The sequence below is a fragment of the Grampus griseus genome (assembly GCF_964374135.1).
Source record: "Grampus griseus genome assembly, chromosome: 8".
NCBI classification, from domain to species: Eukaryota; Metazoa; Chordata; class Mammalia; order Artiodactyla; family Delphinidae; genus Grampus; species Grampus griseus.
The window spans coordinates 19,185,442-19,203,982 of NC_139002.1; the positions used below are offsets into that span (position 1 = coordinate 19,185,442).

Consider the following 18,541-nt stretch of genomic DNA (forward strand, 5'->3'; position numbering starts at 1 on the left):
CCTAGAGGGGTGGGATAGGGAGGGTGGGAGGGAGGGAGATGCAAGAGGGAAGAGATATGGGAACATATGTATATGTATAACTGATTCACTTTGTTATAAAGCAGAAACTAACACACCATTGTAAAGCAATTATACTCCAATAAAGATGTTAAAGAAAAAGAGAATTTTATAGGTCTGAGAATTCTGTATAACTTGCACGTGGGTCTTTCCATTTGGGTGGAGGAGAAAGATCACAGTGTTATCTGTCTGGAGGTGTCAGAGCACAGCTGAAGGGCAGTTGCAAATGGCCCTTGTTGTTTTTGAGAGTAGTGGCTGAAGAAGGAGAGAAAGCAAGTGTGTCAAGGCTCAGGAGTCGAGGCTCATCCGTAGACAGTATGGGGAGTCAGGGAGTATCAGTGGGGAGGAGGCCAGGGAGCAGGGACAGGACTAATGTGAGACTGCATCTGAATTACCAGGGGAAGAACACAGAGGGGTTCTGCTTCAGCTGGTTTCCGATAAGGCACACTAGGGCACATGATTTAAGAAGGCATCACTCTTAAGGTAATTAAGGGCTGACAGTCCATTTGCTAGTGAGTGCCTCCTTAAATTTCAAACCCTAGGCTCCTGCTACCTCACTCTAGAGGTGAATATTCTGTCCAAACCGGGGAAATGGCCAGGGCAACACAGAATGGCTCATCTTGGATGGAAGGAGTATCAGAGAGATAAAGAAGAGAGACTTCTTGGACAGCCAGGCAGAGACAACAGCCAGGAAGAGGCTAACCTCAGTTTAATCTAGAATCACTCTTTTGAAAAATGTCTTATTAAGGTACAATTGTCCAATAAAATTGTAAGATATTTAAAGTGTACCTCATGATTTGCTATCTGTATCTTCCATCTAGTTCATTAATACATCTATCACCTCATATATTTACCTTTTCATTTTTGGTGAGAACATTTAAGTTCTATTGTCTCAGCCAATTTCAGTTATATATTACATCGTTATAAGCTATAGTCATCCATGTTATAACTTACATTAATTATAAGAGGAATAAGATGCTCAGACCTTATTCATCATATAACAGAAATTTTGTACACTTTTACTAAACTCTCCCTATTTCTCCCACCCCCAGACTGGAATCACTTTTCTACTCTGTTTCTGTGAGTTTGACTTTTTATTTAGCTCCTACATGTAAGCGATACCATGCAGTGTTTGTCTTTCTCTGTCTGGCTTATGTCGCTTAGCGTAATGCCCTCAAGGTCCATTCCTGTTGTTGCAAATGTCAGGATTTCCTTCTTTCTCATGGCTGAGTAATATTCCATTGTATATATAGACCACATCTTCAGTATCCATTCATCCATTGATGGACACAGGTTTCTCCACATCTTGGCTACTGTGACTAATGCTGCAATGAACATGGGAGTGCAGACATGTCTTCCATATCCTGTTTCCATTTTCTTTGGGTATATAACCAAAAGCAGGACTGCTGGATCATACGGTAGTTCTATTTTCAATTTTTTGAGAAACCTCCATACCGTTTTCCATAGTGGCTACACCAATTTGCATTTCTACCAACAGTGCAAAAGTGTTCCATTTTCTCCACATCCTCGCCAACACTTGTTATCTCTTGTCTTTTTGTTGCCTGCCATTCTAACAGGTGTGAGGTAATATCTTATTGTGGTTTTGATTTGTATTTCCCTGATGATTAGTGATGTGGAACACATTTTCATCTACCTGTTGGCCATCTATATGTCTTCTTTGGAAAAATGCCTATTCAGATCCTCTTCCCACTTTAAAATTGGGTTTTTTTTTCTTGGCCATTGAGTTGTATGAGTTCTTGTATATTTTGCACATTAACCTCCTATTAAATATATGATTTTTAAATTTTTTTCCCATTCTACATGTTGCTTTTTCATTTTATTGATGGTTTCTTTTGCTGTGCAGAGCCTTCTAATTTTCTGTAGTCCCACTTGTTTATTTTTGCTTTTGTTGCCTTTACTTTTGGTGTCAAATCCAAAAAATCATTGCCAAGACCAGTGTCAAGGAGCTCACTCCCTGTGTTTTCTTCTAGGAGTTTTACAGTATCATGTCTTAAATATAAGTCTATAATAAATTTTGAGTTGATTTTCCTGTATGGTGTAAGATAAAGGTCTGGTTTCATTCTTTTACATGTAGCTGTTCAGTTTTCCCAACACTATTTATTGAAGAGACTACCCTTCCTCATTTTATATTCTTGCCTCCTTTGTCACAAATGAATCGACCATGGATTTATTGCTGGGCTCTCTATTCCATTCCACTGATCTATGTGTCTGTTTTTATGCCAGTGCTATACTGTTTTGATTACTATAGCTTTGTAATATAGTTTGAAATCCAGTTTCGTTCTTCTTTCTGAAGATTGCTTTGATTATTTGAGAGTCTTTTGTAGTTCTGTACAAATTTTAGGATTGTTTGCTCTATTTCTGTGAAAAATACCATTGGAATTTTGATAGGGATTGTGTTGACTCTGTAGATTGCTTTGGGTAGTATGGACATTTTAACAATGTTAATTCTTCCTATCCATGAGCACAAAATATCTTTCCATTTATTTGTGTCTTCTACAATTTCTTGTATCAATGTCTTATGGTTTTCAGTGTACAGGTCTTTCACCTCCTTGGTTAAATTTATTCCTAGGCATTTTATTCTTTTTGATGCAACTGTAAATGGGATCATTTTCCTAATTTCTCTTTCTGATAGCTATTAGTCTATGGAAACACAACAGATTTTTGTTTATTGATTTTGTATCCTGAAACTTCACTGAATTCATTTATTTTAACAGCTTTTTGATGGAATCTTTAGAGCTTTCTAGATATAATATCATGTCATCTTCAAATAATGACAGTTTTTACTTCTTCCTTTCCAAGTTGGATGCCTTTAATTTTTTTTTTTGCTTGCCCAGTTTGACTTGACTTGACTTCCAATATTATGTTGAATAAAAGTGGCAATTGTGGGCATCCTTGCCTTGTTCCTTATCTTCAAGGAAAAGTTTATAGCTTTACACCATTGAGTAAGATGTTAGCTGTGGTCTGTCATTTTTCTCTAATAAACTCTTCCCATATTGTTATAAGCCTTTGGTTAATTTCCAGAGTTCTAAAAAAGTTAATTCTGACAAATTTTTTGCAGTTTTCTCATTGCTATGGAGGAGACAATTTGGGGGGAACTTTGCCCATTTTCACTGACATCTCTGCACTATATTTGAAATGCCCTTCTATGTGATTGCCTTCTCATTTCTCAAAACTGAGCTCAAATGTCTCCTCCATTGTGAAGGCTTCTCTGGGTCCTCTGAGCAAAGGAGTCAGCTATTCCTTTATTCTCCTATACCTCTGTGTTCAAGCTTCTGTTATTTCACTTTTTACAGAACAAAAAACAAGAAACAACAGTTCTTTATATCTGTTCCTGTCTCTCCTCCCAGCCTGCAAGCTCCTAGCCTGTGACTTATTCATTCCCCAAGCCCAGGCTAGTTCATGACACACCGTAAGTATACAGATTTGTAGGCTGAAGAGTATCGTCCTAGGAGACCTCAGCATTTAGCCAAGAGCTTCTCAGCTCCAGCCACCATGTTCTCCTCCTACTTCTATGACTCATAGCTGACCTCTGTCCCTTCATTGTGAGTGAGGTTCAACAGTAATCGTTAATAATAATAGCAGCTAATATTTACTGAATAGAGTCTGTGCTAGATACTAGCTATAAAGCTAAGAATTTTATATTCAATAGCTCATTTAATTCTAGCATGAACCCTATGAGGTAGGTAATATCATAACTTTACAGGTAAGGCTGAGTAAGGGAAGTGGCAGAACTGGGGTTGGATGAAGGCCTGACTCTAAAGCCCCTGTTCTTAACTGTCTCATCTGAGGGATCTATGAGAGGCATTTGGAGGAAGGGGAGCCACACCAGTCTTTCCCTTCCTTGGGACCTCTTCTTCCTCCTTGACTAAAGAGATATGGCTCCCAGGTGTGTCCAGCCCATCCTGGGCTCAGCTGGGCCACCTTGTGCTTTGAAGCAACATAGCACTGAGGTCTCCTATAGGAACTGGTCCCCAGGGCAGTGGGGTGGAGAGGCCCCATTTCCCTGGCATTGGAGTGAGCGGTGCAGCCCTGAGGAGACAGGTCACAAAGATCCCTCATCAACATCCCAGTTTCAACATGGTGATAGCCCCAGACTGCTGGAAAAGCCAACCCACACAGAACTGAGTTATCGTCCAGAGGACTCAAACATTTGAACAAATGCTAATATCAGTCTCTTGAATACAGCCCTGTCAGCAGGAAGTGGGGGGATTGTGCCAGCATGTATGGGGCACACTTTTTGGCACAAGGGATCTTGTTGCTAAGCAACAGTAGCTGGCTTCCCCTCCTCCTCCTAACCTTTTTCTCGGCTTCTAAGCTTCCAGTTAGCTGATGGGAGGGGCTGGGGCTGCCCAGCCCAGGCTAGCCCTTGACTCCCTTTCCTGCGACAAGGGATCTATTCATGGTTTCTGAGCAGAGTTCATTGTCTCTCTGGTGTGTGTGTGTGTGTGTGGGGAGGACGGTGAAGGGAGAAGCCATGTGTGAGCTAGGGAGCCCTCATCTTCTAACCAAGCTGGCCGGGCTATTTAATCAATGCTGATCCAAGAACAGGAGCAGAACGTTACCTAGCAGACCTTGAGGTTTTGCATTGGTGCCACGGACCCATATGGTAAGGCCATACCCTGCTCTGCCCTCTCTTTCTTTCTACTCCCACCCCTGACCCCACCCTTGGAATTCTAGGCTCTTGGAAGGAATCTCCTCTGGCAGCTCTGGTGCAGAGGAGAGGGCGCTCTAGAGGGGACCCATGTGGTCAACCTCCTGGTTTGATTTTCCCCAGGTGTGGCTTTTATTTCCCACTCTTGTCCCCCATATGCCTAGCCAGGTACTTTGCCTGTAGGCAGCACTTAGCGAATCATTATTACATGAACTCCTCCTCACAAAAAGGACGAAGAAGTCCTGTACCATTAAAGACCATTTTTGCAGGCTACCACATGGCCTTGGACAGGTGAGTGTTGAAGTGGGGCAGCTCCCAAGGTGAGGCCAGTTTGTTCAGAGGCTGAACTTCAAGCCAGGCTCCGTTGATACTGAGACAGGAAGAAAGGCTGAGCACGCTCTGGAATTCTCTCTAGACCAGGCTGTGTTGACAGGGGAAGGTGGTTTGCAGGGGAGACGGGACTTACTTCAACTTTAAGTGACTCTTTCTACTTTACTGGATTATAAGTTCATTAAAGAAAGGACCCATAGTTTATATGTATTTCTTATTAATATATTATTTATTATACTTAATATTTGTGTTGTACTTTATAAAACCCTTGCAGCCACAAAATCTGTTCTCTTCCTCCCTCCCTCCCTCCCTCCCTCCCCTCCTTCTTTCCTTCCTTTCTTCCTTCCTTCCTTCCTTCCTTCTTTCCTTCCTTCCTTCCTTCCTTCCTTCCTTCCTTCCTTCCTTTTATTCAGTGTGCATTAACTGAATTCCCACTTTGTTCTAGGCCTTGAGCTAGACTCTGGGATGCCTAGACCAGAGAGGAAGGAGAGAGAGAGAAGTAAATGAGCATAATAGAGGGTCACAATAGGTGCTACCTGGGTTGAAGAAAGCTTCCTGGAAAAATGACACTTAAGCTGAATCTTGCAAGGTCATAGGAGACAGTCTGCGGGGAAGGGGACAGCAGGTGCCATGCCTCCGTGGTGAGAGTGAGAGGATGCTGAGGACAGGCATGTGTGTTAGTATCACCCTGAGTTACGCCGTGGAGGAGTTAGTGCTGCCAGGTGAGGATGGAGAGGCGAGGAGGGGCGAGATCACAGAGGATGCTGTGAGCTATGCAAGGGAGATTTGGATTTACCCTGAAGGCTACAAAGATCATTAGATACTCTAAAGACAGTGTTAACTTGCTAATGTTTGCATTTTAGAAATATTGCTCTGGCATGGAGAAGGAATGGAGGCAAAGCTAGGTGGGGGAGACTCCTCAATGGGCAGCAGGGGTTATCAGTCTTATTTCATAAAGGAGAAAGTTGACATTTGGAGGGCTGATGAGTTACCAAGTTCATATAGTAGGCTGTAGACTTAGCTTTGAACTGCTGGTCCAGTGTTTTTGCCGAGATCTTACTTTCCATTACTCTTCTTCATGGCACATGAATTTTAGGCAAATGTCTGACCTACCCCACTCTATGCTTTCTTACTCCCATTCCTTTGCCTCCTCAACACCTTTTTCCTGGAACACCCAATGACCATATATGTCAGTTCAAACCCTATTCATCTATGAGGGCCTGTCTCAGAGGCTGCCTCTTCCAGGAAGCCTTTCTTGATCTCCCCAACAAGAAGTAAGCTCTCCTTTGGAATTCCAATGTTAGTTAAACTGAACTCCTCTTCTGTCACTGAACCTGTGCTGCTTTGTTTACATGACTTATCTTCAGGACTCACAGGTAGCTTCTTTGAGGCGGTGGTTGTGGAGGTCCATGTTAATTTACCTTGGACTTACAGTATCCCCACCGTGGACTGTCCACTTGGGCTGAACACTATTTACTGGGTGAATGAATGCATGGTTCGTAGGGGAGGGGCAGTTTTTCCTCCAAAATAGGAGGGAATGAGGAAGGATGGGATCTTAGGATCTGAGGAGGGATGTTCAGGGATTCAGTGGATGTCTTCCATGCCACCATGTCACCACTTCCAAGGGGGTGGCGAAGAGTGCGGGCGTTGGAGTTGGCCCGATCTGGGCTCAGGTCTCTGCTCTGACACTTACTGGCTGTGTGAGAGAAAGGTGGGTGGGGCTAGGGGCTCCAGGAGAGCAGGGAGGCCCTAGGGGCATCTACGGGAACACACATGGAGTCCCCAAGATGAAAAAAGGCTCACAAGTGGCAACGAGGGCCCGGCTGGAGTTAGAGAGTGGGGACTTCTTGTGGTCGGTGGTGATTTCTCTCCTTGGTGAGTGACTGACAGCTATTTCCCCAGAGCCTGATGCTGGATGGCCAAGCCCCCATGGAGGCTCAGTATGCAGAGGAGAGTCCAGGATCCTGGATCTTCAGAGCAGAGCCAGGAGACCCACTGCGGAGGCCCGAGGCCCAGCAGCAACCCAGTAGGCCAGACTGGGCCATCGGGGAATGACGGGGTGGGGGCAGTGAAGGGACAATCTTCCTACATCCTCCAGATTCTTTTTCCCCAGATCTTCCCAGGTCAGCCTTAAATGACTGATGGGGAGAGGCTATCTCACTATTTATCCCAGACCTGCTTTTGCTGTTTCCCATTTGGGGGCTTGAGTGGGCTCCGAGGCGCCCGTGATCAGACCTCTGCCCCCTACCCGCCCCAGGATGATGGGGCCGGGGGAGGCGGGCAGGTGCAGTGGGGCAGACTACCGCTGCGAGTCGGCGGCTGCCTGGTCCCGGGGTGGTGCCTCGGGGTGAAGTGCGGCTGGCAGGCGGAGGCAGGGTCCCCAGATGCTCCTCTGCCCTCCTCCCCCACAGTCTCTTGGGCAGGGCGCTGGTGCACAGGGCGGCGCGGCTGGGCGGCGTTCGGAGCCCTGGCGTTGCTGGCTGGTGCAAGCATTGGCTCCTGGCTTCTAGGTCAGTGCTGGGACCTTCAGTGGCAGGGGAGGGGCAACGAACAGGATCTGGGGGATGCTGGGAGAGTGGAGCAGATGCTGAGCAGGTGTTCAAGGCAGGTGGGATGAGCGTCTTTTCCATCTAGTCTGAGTAGACAGCACGTAGAAACGGGGTGAAGGGCCAGCAGGAGGGACTCGGGCTCTCCGTAAAGAACATTTCAGCCCTACAGTGAGAAATGTGCTTGAGTGGATGATCCAGGGAGGCCCTTGTCAAACTTCTCCAAGAGATCTTTCCCAGTCAGAGGGAGAGACAGGGACAGAGACAGAGACATTGAGAGCGCAATGGCTCTCTTCTGCACGTTGCGGGGGGCCTGCCTCGGGCAGGGCGGTGAGGAGCCCCCCCGAGGCTGCCTTTGCCTCCCTCTGCTGCAGGTCCCTTGCTCTGCTCCTTGGCCCCCTCCTAGGGGAGTCCCTTCCTTCCCCCAGCCTCTCCTTGTCTTTGTCCTCTGAAGCGCTGTATCTGTGGCCGGCTGCCCCTCAGCCTGTTCCCGGGACCCTGCAGGATGAGGATATGAGCTTAAACTGCTCGGAGGCCAGCGGTGAGGAAGCCCTGCTCCCCTCGCTTCCCAGAGCAGGTGGGCCGCGCCCCAAGGTCGCAGGACTCCTACCTGGGCCCCGGGCCCCTGCACAGCTGTGGGATCCTCCCTTCTGGCTTGGGTCAAGAGGACCAAACTGAAGGGCCACGAGTTCGCTGCCACCCACCTGTGTTTCCCGTACTGTGAGGGTGGAGCCACGGCCCAGCCTTGTAGAGCTGACCTCTGATTTAGAGCTTTCAGCACTCCTGGGGGACGGTCTTGATCTCTAGCGGGGGCATGGGCAAGAGCCCAGGCTGCCAGGAGAGATGGCGACTCGCCCTTTGGGCAGCGTGAGGCTGCGGTGTGGGGAAGAGAAGCCAGATGTGGGGGGCGGGGGCCAGCGCGGGGCCGGCAAGGGTCTGGGTCCAGGGCAAAGAACACACAGAGGGCTGGGAACGTCTCACCGCGTTGTCTCCGCATCCCGCACCCAAACCTTGTCCCCTCGCCTCCAGGTAAGAGTTGAGGGTCAGCAGATACGGTGCTGCTAAGGCTGCGGGTAGAATCAGTTATAGAGGTTAGTTAGGGTCAGGTTGGAGCCTGCTTTTGCTAGCTGTGTGTGCCTTTGGTTCCATTACTGCTTTGAGCTTCCGTTTCCTTCTCCATGAAGTGGAGATGAAAATAGTTACCGCCTGAAGTTGGAAGCATAATAAGAGCATAAAATAAAAGGGCTTAGCACAGAGCGTGGAAAAAGCAGATGCTCAACGAACAGGAACCATCCCTAGTATTGTCATGAGATTTGAAATCAGAAGACCTGGATCCATCGCTTGCAGATCCTGTGACCTAGGATGGGTCGCTTAACCTCCGTGCCTTACTTCCCTCTGCAGAATGTGGAGGATGGGAATTCTCACCCCACAGGGTTGCTGTGACACTTAGTGATGGAGCACCTTTAAAAGCACTTGGTTAAAACACAAACCTAAAAGGCTGCGCAAAGAGGGGTTATTTTGCTCTCGGAACCGGCTGGCTCCCTGGGGAACAGGGAGCTCGATATGGGGTGACCCAGATGCTATCGTGAAGGCCTCTTTAGGTCCCGTGGTGGCCAGGTCCGGCTCTCCCTGCCCATGCCGCCCCTCCATCCCGCAGCAGGTGGGATGTGGCTTTCATGCTGTGGTTTCAGTGTCTTTCAGAATAAACACCGAGGACTTCTTGCTGGAAGTGCAGGTGAGGGCCCGGCCAGACTGGCTCCTGGTCTGCCATGAGGGCTGGAGCTCTGCCCTGGGGGTACGGATCTGCCGGAGCCTTGGGCATCTCAGGTAGCTGGGGCCAGAAGTGGGGCCTGGGGTGGGTGGAGAGCTGGTGGGTGGGGGATGAGCATTGAAGACCTCTATCTGTCTGTCACCATCGAAGTACTCAGGAGGTCATTTTGGTCATCTCCTGGCCTCTGGGCATGATGGTGCCCCGGTCTGTTTCTCTCCTTTGAACATCCTTGATTTTTAACAAATATAAATCCCAGAAGAGGTCATTGTCAAAGTCTTGTTCACTGGTATAGTATCACATTCCGGTTATACTTAACCCCCATCTCTCGCGCTGATCGTCAGTTTAAAGCTGATTTCCTCCCGTTTTATTCCCTTCTCCTGCCAAGACTCACAGACCACAAGGCAGTGAACCTGTCTGACATCAGGCTCAACAGCTCCAGGCAGTTTGCTCAGCTCTCTCCTAGACTGGGAGGCCTCCCGGAGGAGGTGTGGCAGCCGAGGTAGGGCTTCTCAGGGGGCTGAGTGATGCCCCTCACTTCCCGGTGAACAATGCAGCAAAAATATTCCTATCATGAGAGCCTGGTGGCGAGGACACTGGAGGTGTAAGACAGGACAACAAAGAGGACTATTTCCCAATTAGAAATTGCTGACTCAGCTCACAGGAGCCCCGCCCACCAAAGTTTCACATACATCATCTTATTGGCCCCTCACGAGAACGGCAGGATTGGGTGTTATTGTCGGAGGATTTGAAATGGTACTCCTATTCCCATTTTACAGGTGGGGAAACTGAGACTCAATGAAGTAAAGGGCCTTGTGCAAGGTCACAGAACCGATAGCAGCCAAAGCAAGTCTTGAAACGAGGTTCCTGTCTCCAAACTAGTCCCTCTCCCCCCTGCCGCACTTTATGTGGATAATTCTGCTATCTCAGGAGAGAGATGGTTAACTGTCTGGACCCTGGAGACCCTCCAGAGAAGAGAGGGCTCTGGGATGGCCCCTTCCCCAAATCCTGGGGGTGGGTGCAAGCTGAGCGGGTTTTCACCCTGCCTGGGTGGCCTCCAGCTTTCCAGCAGCCTCCTCCTGTCCCTGCTCTAAAGCCTTCTCACCCCTTCACCACTGTTCCCGCCTGAATCTCAGAACCCTCCTGTCCAGCTCCTGTCCCCTGTGGGCCGATCAGGGGAACGTGGGGTCCCTGTCTTAGATACCTTGATGGGCAAAGGGAAGTAGGAGTGGGACTGACTCTGCCAGGAGAGCCGGGGGGCCATGGATTTGGGAAACTAGTAGAATCCAGGCATTAGGATGCTGGGGGCAAGAGAGAAGTCAAGAAAGAGGGCTTTGCTCCAAAAGGAGTTGATGTTTTTTCCTTTTTAACAGTGTGTTTTAAAATTGTATTTATTTATATTAGGCCGCACTATGTGGCTTGTGGGATCTTAGCTCCCCAGCCAGGGGCTGAACCTGGGCCCTCAGCAGTGAAAGCGTCTAGTGCTAACCCCTGGACCGCCAGGGAACTCCCAGGAGTTGAGGTTTAGCTAAGTAAGAGGAGGGGAAAGAGGAGAGCAGGCATATGAGTACACAGGGCCAGGTGAAGGGCTTGGGAGAGAGTGGAGTCATCTGAGGCCGCAGCATGGGGTGAAGAACTGAGTCCATTCACTCACTCTCTTACCCACTCATCCGCTGAGTACACATTACTCACGGGCCTTAGTGGGAACAGCCGGATTTTCACATTCACGAACCCTCCATTTATAACTTTGGGTCCTGCCCAGATCCAACTGGAGGACCACGAAGTCCTGTGTGCCCGGGACGACTGGGCAGAGCACAGCTGCTGTCCCAGAGACCTGCTACAAGCAGGGGCCTGGGGGCTTGGGTGGGGTCAGGAAGCAGGTGGCTGTGGCTACAGAGAGGCCCCCACTGCTTCCCCCAACAATGACCCCCTCCCCCAGGCCCTCGGGTGGGTGTGCAGCCTGGGGTGGGCCCCGCCCAGCTTCCTGCTGGCACTGCCTCTGTTTTGCAGGGGCAGCTGTACTTCTGGTCAAATTGTTTCCCTCAGATGCTCTGGTGAGTCCTGTCCTGGGTCCGGGAAGGAGGCGGTGGGAGGAGGGCATCTCCCCCGTGCCCTCAGGGTGGGACATCCCCACTGGGAAGCTCAGCTGGGTCTGGGGTAGGGGTCCTTGCTCACCTGCCTGCAGGGCCCCTTCTTGCAGACAGAGTTCTGCCCAAACAGAGCCCCGTCTACACCTCTGTCCCATTCGCCACCAGCCACTGGTTTGGGTGGATGACCTCCTTGCCTCACTCCCCGCCCTGGCCTCCGACGTTCCCTGGCCTCTGGGGAAAGGGGAAACAGCAGCTTCTGGAGACTAAGGATGGTGGGGAAGAGGGGCCAAGTGAGAGACAGTTTGCAGAGTGCCTTTCACCCGCCTTCCCGGTTGTCTAGCCATCTCTTCATCTGTCCTTCCACGTGTCTGTCCACATGCCACCATTTGACCCCTCCTGTGGGACAGGCGTTTTCTTAGATCCTGGGGCTCCATAGATGGTGCAGGCAGCACCCCTGCTCTCAGCGAGCGCACCGTCTGATGGGGCAGGTGGATGTGTAAGCAACACTTCCAGCTTCCCGCCCCATGCTTAGGGCCAGGAATGATAAATGGGAGCCGTCCACGCTGCACCACAGGCCTCGACAGTCAGCACAGTGCTGACACCCACCCCGCGTTCTTTCCATCTCACCTGTGCTTGTCTGTTTGCAGAGTGTGGGACCAGGCCCCTGGCTTCCCAGATAGTGGGCGGGCAGGCGGTGGCTCCCGGGCGCTGGCCCTGGCAGGCCAGCGTGGCCCTGGGTGCCCGGCACACATGCGGGGGCTCCGTGCTGGCCCCGCACTGGGTGGTGACCGCGGCGCACTGTGTGCACAGGCAAGGCTGGGGGCTGCCGGGGGGAGGGTTCCCCCTAGCGTTTTCTCTTTGGCCGTTGGTGTGTCCTGTATACAATGTCCAACTGTCCACCTCCCATGTCTGCTGAGAGTGGGCCCGGGCGGTGTTTGTGAAATTCTCCCTGTTCAGTGCCAAGAACAGCTCTGCCTAAATAGCAGTCATCATACAAATATTGGTTCTTTAGTTTTGTTTGGTCTTCACGTTTTTAAAATGCTTTCGCACTCACAGCCTTCCATGCTTCTTAACGTTTATCACCACTGTAATTAAATCAATTTCCATGTAATTATTTGTTTAATGTCTTTCTTCCCCTTTACACTGGAAGCTCCATGGGGGCAGGGAAGAGTCTTGTTTACCACTGAATCCCTTTGTTGATTTTTCCCTTGCCTTGTCCCTGTGGCCTGGAATATAGTAGGTGCTTAATAAATGCTGGTTGGAAGGAATGAATGAGCTCTTCGGCCCTCTTCTCTTGATGGCGGGCAAGGCAGGTGATGTAATCCTCATCTTATAGTGAGGAAACCGAGGCTGGGAGAGCCGAAGTGCCTCCCCAGCCATCACACTTAGGAAGTGGGGAGACAGCACTGAGGAAAGCTTTGCTGACTCGCTTAGAGCTATGATAATCACACAAGGCCCTTCCATGTTTGCTGTAAAACTTGAAGGGGGTTATGCCGGAGAGTGCAGGGGTGGTGGCCAATGATCACAGTGTCTCACTTCTCTCTCCATCAGTGCCTGAGCATTTATTAAGCACCTACTGCATGCCCAGTGCCTTGCCAGCTGCTGGGGGATTCTAAGAGGCCTGGGTTCTGGGAGCTTGCAGCCTGGTGATGGGGCCCCCACTAACAGCCGTGCTTGTTGGCTTCCTCCCCCAACCAACTCATTTATGTCAACGTCTCCGGCCCCTTCCTCCCCCAGGCTCAGCTCAGCTCCCTTGTGCAGTTTCAGGCTGTCCCGCCGGTCCAGCTGGCGGGTCCACGCGGGGCTGGTCAGCCACAGCACGGTCAGGCCACACCAGGGGGCTGTGGTGGAGCGGATCATCGCCCACCCTCTGTACAGTGCCCAGAGCCACGACTACGACGTGGCCCTCCTGCAGCTCCGGACCCCGCTCCACTTCTCAGGTGAGGCTGTGGTGAGAGGGATGGCACAGGGAGTGCGAGAGCCCCGTGGGTTCCTAAGACCCCCTTGTGCTGTGAACCCAACGTTCACTTCATTTGGTGACCGTCGTGGACTCTGGCATCACCTGGACCTGGGGTGACGCCAACGCTTCTACACACTCTTTTGGGGACAAAGGTTCTGGCCCTTTTCCCATCTGGGCTGCAGGCGGGATTTGCCTCGAGGTCCCAAGAAGAGCTTCTCAGTGGCTCCATCTCCCAACAGGCTGCTGGTGCCAGGTCCCAGCTGGGCTATAGTGAATAATAGTTAACTATGTATTGACAGTTAATAGGATAACAGTTAATAACTAGCACCATGTTACGGTTAATAAGATTTACCTTACCAAATATTCTTTCACCCCATCCTCAGAACAAACCTGACGGGGAGCTGAGGCTGGTGTATGTAGATAAGGATGTTGACCTTTAGAGAGCGAATTGACTCTCTTCAAGTTCACGAGGCAAACAATTCCCGGGGCAGAGCGTCTCCTCCACAGCATCTGCTTGAAGGGCAGCTCTTCCACACGCACGTGCCAAGTGCACTCACCTACAGACACACATGCTCGCACATACACACACACACGTGTGCATGCCCTCACACGCTCACACACTCATGCAAGGCTCACATAAGTATGCACACCTACTCCTGTGCACACCTACTCTCACACCACACACACACACACACACACACACACACACACACACTCAGCACTCCTCCCTCCCATTGCTACCTGGAGCCTTGGGTTTCCCCAGCAACAGTGGTTGCTCTATGCCGTTCACAAATTCTACCGTATATGGGTGCTCTCTGCACCGTTGTTCAACAGTTAATGCTTCTAAATTGACATGAATATATTTAAAGGGAAATGTTAGGTTACTACCTAATTGGAGAATCCATATGACTTATATTAAATAGATAATAACCACAAAAATGCACAGAGTGAAAACAAAACAGCACAAAACAGTGCTCAGGTCCCAGCTAGGCGCTGTGCTCTGCGGAACTGCCGCGTCAGGCCGCTCTCTCTGTGCTTGGAAGGAGTGGGCAAGCGTGAAGAGAGGCACAGAGTAGCACCAGACAGACGCTTTCTCCTTGGTGCAGAAGAGGGGCTGAAAGAGAACCGAAGAGGAAATACTTTCTCCCAGCGAAGTGGCATTTATCTAACGGCAGGTCTATGCATTACGTAAAATCAGGTTCAGGCTCTGCCCACAGGACAGGTCGCACACTTTTGGAAACCATGTCCCAAGAGGGTCCACACACCCTGGGGAAAATCCAAAATGGGTCATCATTAGGAGAAATTAGGTACAAACACCCAGAAGGAGTTTCCATCCCCCCTCAGCCCTAGGTGGGGATGCACCGTGTGTATACCGCCCGGCCTAGGGCACCAGGCACACTGCAGTTTCCACACTGTCCTCTGCGTGAATGGTGGCTCCCAGGGGGGGCAGTACCTGACCCGCACAGCTGTACGGGAGGCCGGAGCCAGGACTGTTTGAGAAGGGGGCGTGGAGGACGCGCCCGCCCTGGTCCTTTTCCCAGGCTCGCGGGCAGGGAGGCCGAGCTGGAGTGGGATCCGGGACCCCTGCCTCTCCACAGACACCGTGGGCGCCGTGTGCCTGCCGGCTGAAGAGCAGGATTTTCCAAGGGGCTCGCAGTGCTGGGTGTCTGGCTGGGGCCACACTGACCCCAGCCACAGTGAGTCAGCTCCCAGGGCCCGGGGTGCACAGGGGTGTGGGTGTCGGGGAGGCATCCTTTCCCAAGGTGAGGCACCTCCTCCTTCCCTGGCCACAGGGCAGCACCAGCCCCCTTCTCCTCTGGCATCACCCTTGGCCACACCCAGGGGCCCCAGTCTCCCCTGCCTGGGTCTTTCTGGGAGAACAACCTGGTGTTTTCCCCTAAACCCAGGCCCCTTCCTCCCCCTCCCCTTCTCCCAGGAGGGCCACGGCCTCAGCATCAGGGTGTATGTGTGGGGTCTACTCCTCTTTGCTCCCAGCCCCCAAGTCTGACGGACCCCTGCCTCCTCGCCCAGAGTCCACAGCTCCCATCCTGGGCTCCCCTCTTTGGGCCTCCGCACCTCCGGGGCCTCTAAGGCCCTCTTGCTGCCCTGCTTTCCCGGGCCTTGCTCTGCGCCCCTCCATCTCCGCATCTGCCTCCCGCAGCCCACAGGTCGGACACGCTCCGGGACACGGTGGTGCCCCTGCTCAGCACCCAGCTCTGCAACAGCTCTTGCGTGTACAGCGGGGCCCTCACGCCCCGCATGCTGTGTGCCGGCTACCTGGATCAGAGGGCCGACGCGTGCCAGGTGCGGGCGGGCGGGGGCCCGGTGTGGGGTGGGCGGGGCCTGCGGCCGGGCGCCCAGCTGACACCCTCTCCGCGAGCGGGGCGCCCAGGCAAGTGGGCAGCGCGCTGCGGGTTGAAGGGGGGCACGAGGCAAGACGGGATCGTCCTGGAAGCAGGACCACCTGTGTTCCCAGAGCCGGGGTCGGCGGTTGGGGAGTGGTCTGCCGCCACTCCACCAGGAAGGACTAACTGCCTGTTACTCTGTGTCCCGGTGCCTGGATGCCGCAGGGGGACAGCGGGGGTCCCCTGGTGTGCCTGGACAAGGGCACGTGGCGCCTGGTGGGGGTGGTCAGCTGGGGCCGCGGCTGCGCAGAGCCCAACCACCCCGGCGTCTACGCCAAGGTTGCCGAATTCCTGGACTGGATCCAGGACACGGCGCAGGTGAGTCGGGGGGCAGGTGGGGCAGACCTGTTTGTGAAGGACCAGTAACCCTCGGAAACCGTGACCCTCATCCCTCGGGCCTGGGCCCTGCTGGGAGCTGGGGAATATTCCCAGACTGGGAGAAGGAAGAAGTGATGCTTATAACGTTGAATCCATTCTATCAATTTAAGCATTCACTAAGGAAGAGTTAACCTGAATTTGTAGCCCAGATCTTCCATTTCCTGTGTGGCCTGTGGCAAATTCCTAACTTTGGTAAACCTCAGTGTCCTGGTAGTAACCATCGTGGCTACCGTATATGCCGTCATATGTGACGATGACACGAGTTAAGGCCTGCCCAGCGCTAGGCTTAGAGTGAGTGATCCAGGTGTTATTACGTACTTACTTATGACCATTACTCATCCCTGGTCGTGCCTGCTCTCCCTGCCCTAGGGAGAGAGCTCAGCATTTAGCAGTTTGAGTTCAGCAACTGTGTGATCCTGGGCCGGCCACTCCACTTCATCCGTTCAGGGGAAGAGCCAAGTGAGAGAATGTGTATAAAAGCACGTGATCTGTATAAAGTACTTTACAAATGCAGGATGTGATCGTGGGAAGCATCCTTCTGCAAGGCTGGGCTCAGGGCAGGTGGTAGATAATAAACGGTAGAGTTTACTGGTGACCTACACATCCACCTTCGCATTCAAACCTTACAAAAAACCTAGAGAAGCAGATGTTTTAGCCCCATTGGATAGAAGTGGAAATGAAGGTTCTGAGTGGTTAAGTGATTTATTAAAATGCTAGTTACGCGGCTAACCGAGGGTGGAGCCACTCTGTAGATCAGCTCCTTTCTCTTTCAGCCCAGGACTCCCTCCCCTGGTCCTGTTGTTTCCTCAGTCTCATTGCATACCAGCCTCATGTTTCCTGGGGTCTCTGGCAGGTCCACTAGATGGAGGAGAAGCAGCAGCCCCGGATGCAGAAGGTGTGGATCTCTTATCACTGCACAAGAGACAGTCACCACCCACCGGCCAGCCTCCAGGCCACAGGGCCTCTCCCCTCCAGCCCTGATTTCCAGCCCCTCTATCTCACCAGAGAGCCTCAATGACAGGAGAGGAGCTGGGGTTGTGTTGGGAAGGTCGGGGAGCCGGGAGGTGGGGAGGGAGCAGCTGGAGAGGAAGAGGGTGCTGGTGGCAGTCGGGAGCCTGCCCTTCTGCCCCCCGCCCACACCAGCCCCTGTGCGCATCTTTTGGGAGGATGCTCAGGGATGCCCTGGGCCTGCCTTCTCCCTGTGCTCTCAGGTGGGGGAAGTGCCTCCCTACAGACCCAGGCTGGGAAGCTCCTGGGCAGATGGGGTCAAGGCTGGACCAGCCCAGGTGAAGCCCATGGAGTCAGGATCCGCCCCACTCTTCTGTGGATCTCACCTACTTCCTGCTCTCACTTGGCTCTGACTGGCCCTGCTGGGGCGGGGGGCGGGGGCACTGTAAGAACACTCTGCTTGGTGTTGGAACAGGGTGTAGGTTTTAAATGACAGTTCTGTGAACTGGTCCAGGTCTTCTGGTATTAAAGTGAAATGATGTATGGCCTTGGTCCCGTCCTCCCCCCACCCCCCTTCTCTCTCTTTCTCTCACACCCACATTAAGGGGTAGTAGAATTACAATTTTCCTCCCATACATGTTTCTTAAAGCTCTGGAACTGACTCCTGCTCATATAATTCTGTACACTTGTTAAATCTACATGTCATGATTGACAACAGAAAGCCCCAGCCTTCCAGGTGCTCTGATGCTGCAAGTCTGAGTGCCACTGAGTCAGTGCTCCCTCCGGGAGGGTCTGGCTTCCCCACGAGACCCATCTCTCCTCAGCTCTTGTTTCAGGACTGGGCTTTCTGGCTCGGGAGACGTCTTTCTGAGTTTCTGCCCAGTTAGCATTTTCCTGGTTAAGCTTCTCCCCCACTCTCTCCTCTCCAGCGATTAAAATGCAATTGGTATCTTATTTCTAAAAGCTGCAATGAATTTTTTATGGTGCTTACCCAAGGAAATGCAATTAGCGTTTAGCAATAACACAACTTTTTCGGGAGTTTATCAGCATTTTTTTGAGGGGTAGTACAAATGAATATTCATTCCTGGAGGGTCTGCTTCCTTTGCAAAGAAGTGCATTAGAAAAAAAAGGGCCACAATTTAATGTCGTTTAAAAACAGCTGGGGAAGTGGCTGCTGGGAGTCTGCTGCCCAACTGCAGAAGCAACGTGGGTGAGGCCCTGGCAGGTGGTGGGTAGTCTGACCCTGTGTTCTGAGAGCCCCGAGACCTCCAGCCTCCATCCCGAGATCAGCATTTACTACCTGACTCTGGTGGGTCCCCACTTCAAGAGGCGGTTTCAGGGCTGCCTATCTCCCTGGGCAGGGAAGAGTTACCACCAAATCCATCAG

The 18,541-nt window shown here is 51.7% G+C and overlaps 1 protein-coding gene across 1 annotated transcript; it reads left to right on the forward strand.

Annotated features, from left to right (window-relative positions):
* Positions 1 to 5,729: 5,729 nt before the first annotated feature.
* Positions 5,730 to 17,091, forward strand: TMPRSS5 (transmembrane serine protease 5; the record flags this gene model as incomplete). The annotated part of the gene is made up of 13 exons (XM_082659299.1): positions 5,730 to 5,825; positions 6,962 to 7,085; positions 7,471 to 7,569; positions 8,060 to 8,182; positions 9,297 to 9,432; positions 9,762 to 9,875; positions 11,384 to 11,427; positions 12,111 to 12,273; positions 13,225 to 13,403; positions 15,022 to 15,120; positions 15,585 to 15,727; positions 15,994 to 16,146; positions 17,060 to 17,091. The coding sequence occupies 13 exons, from the start codon at positions 5,730 to 5,732 to the stop codon at positions 17,066 to 17,068; spliced, it is 1,482 nt and encodes a 493-aa protein (XP_082515425.1). The 3' UTR covers positions 17,069 to 17,091.
* Positions 17,092 to 18,541: the final 1,450 nt, after the last annotated feature.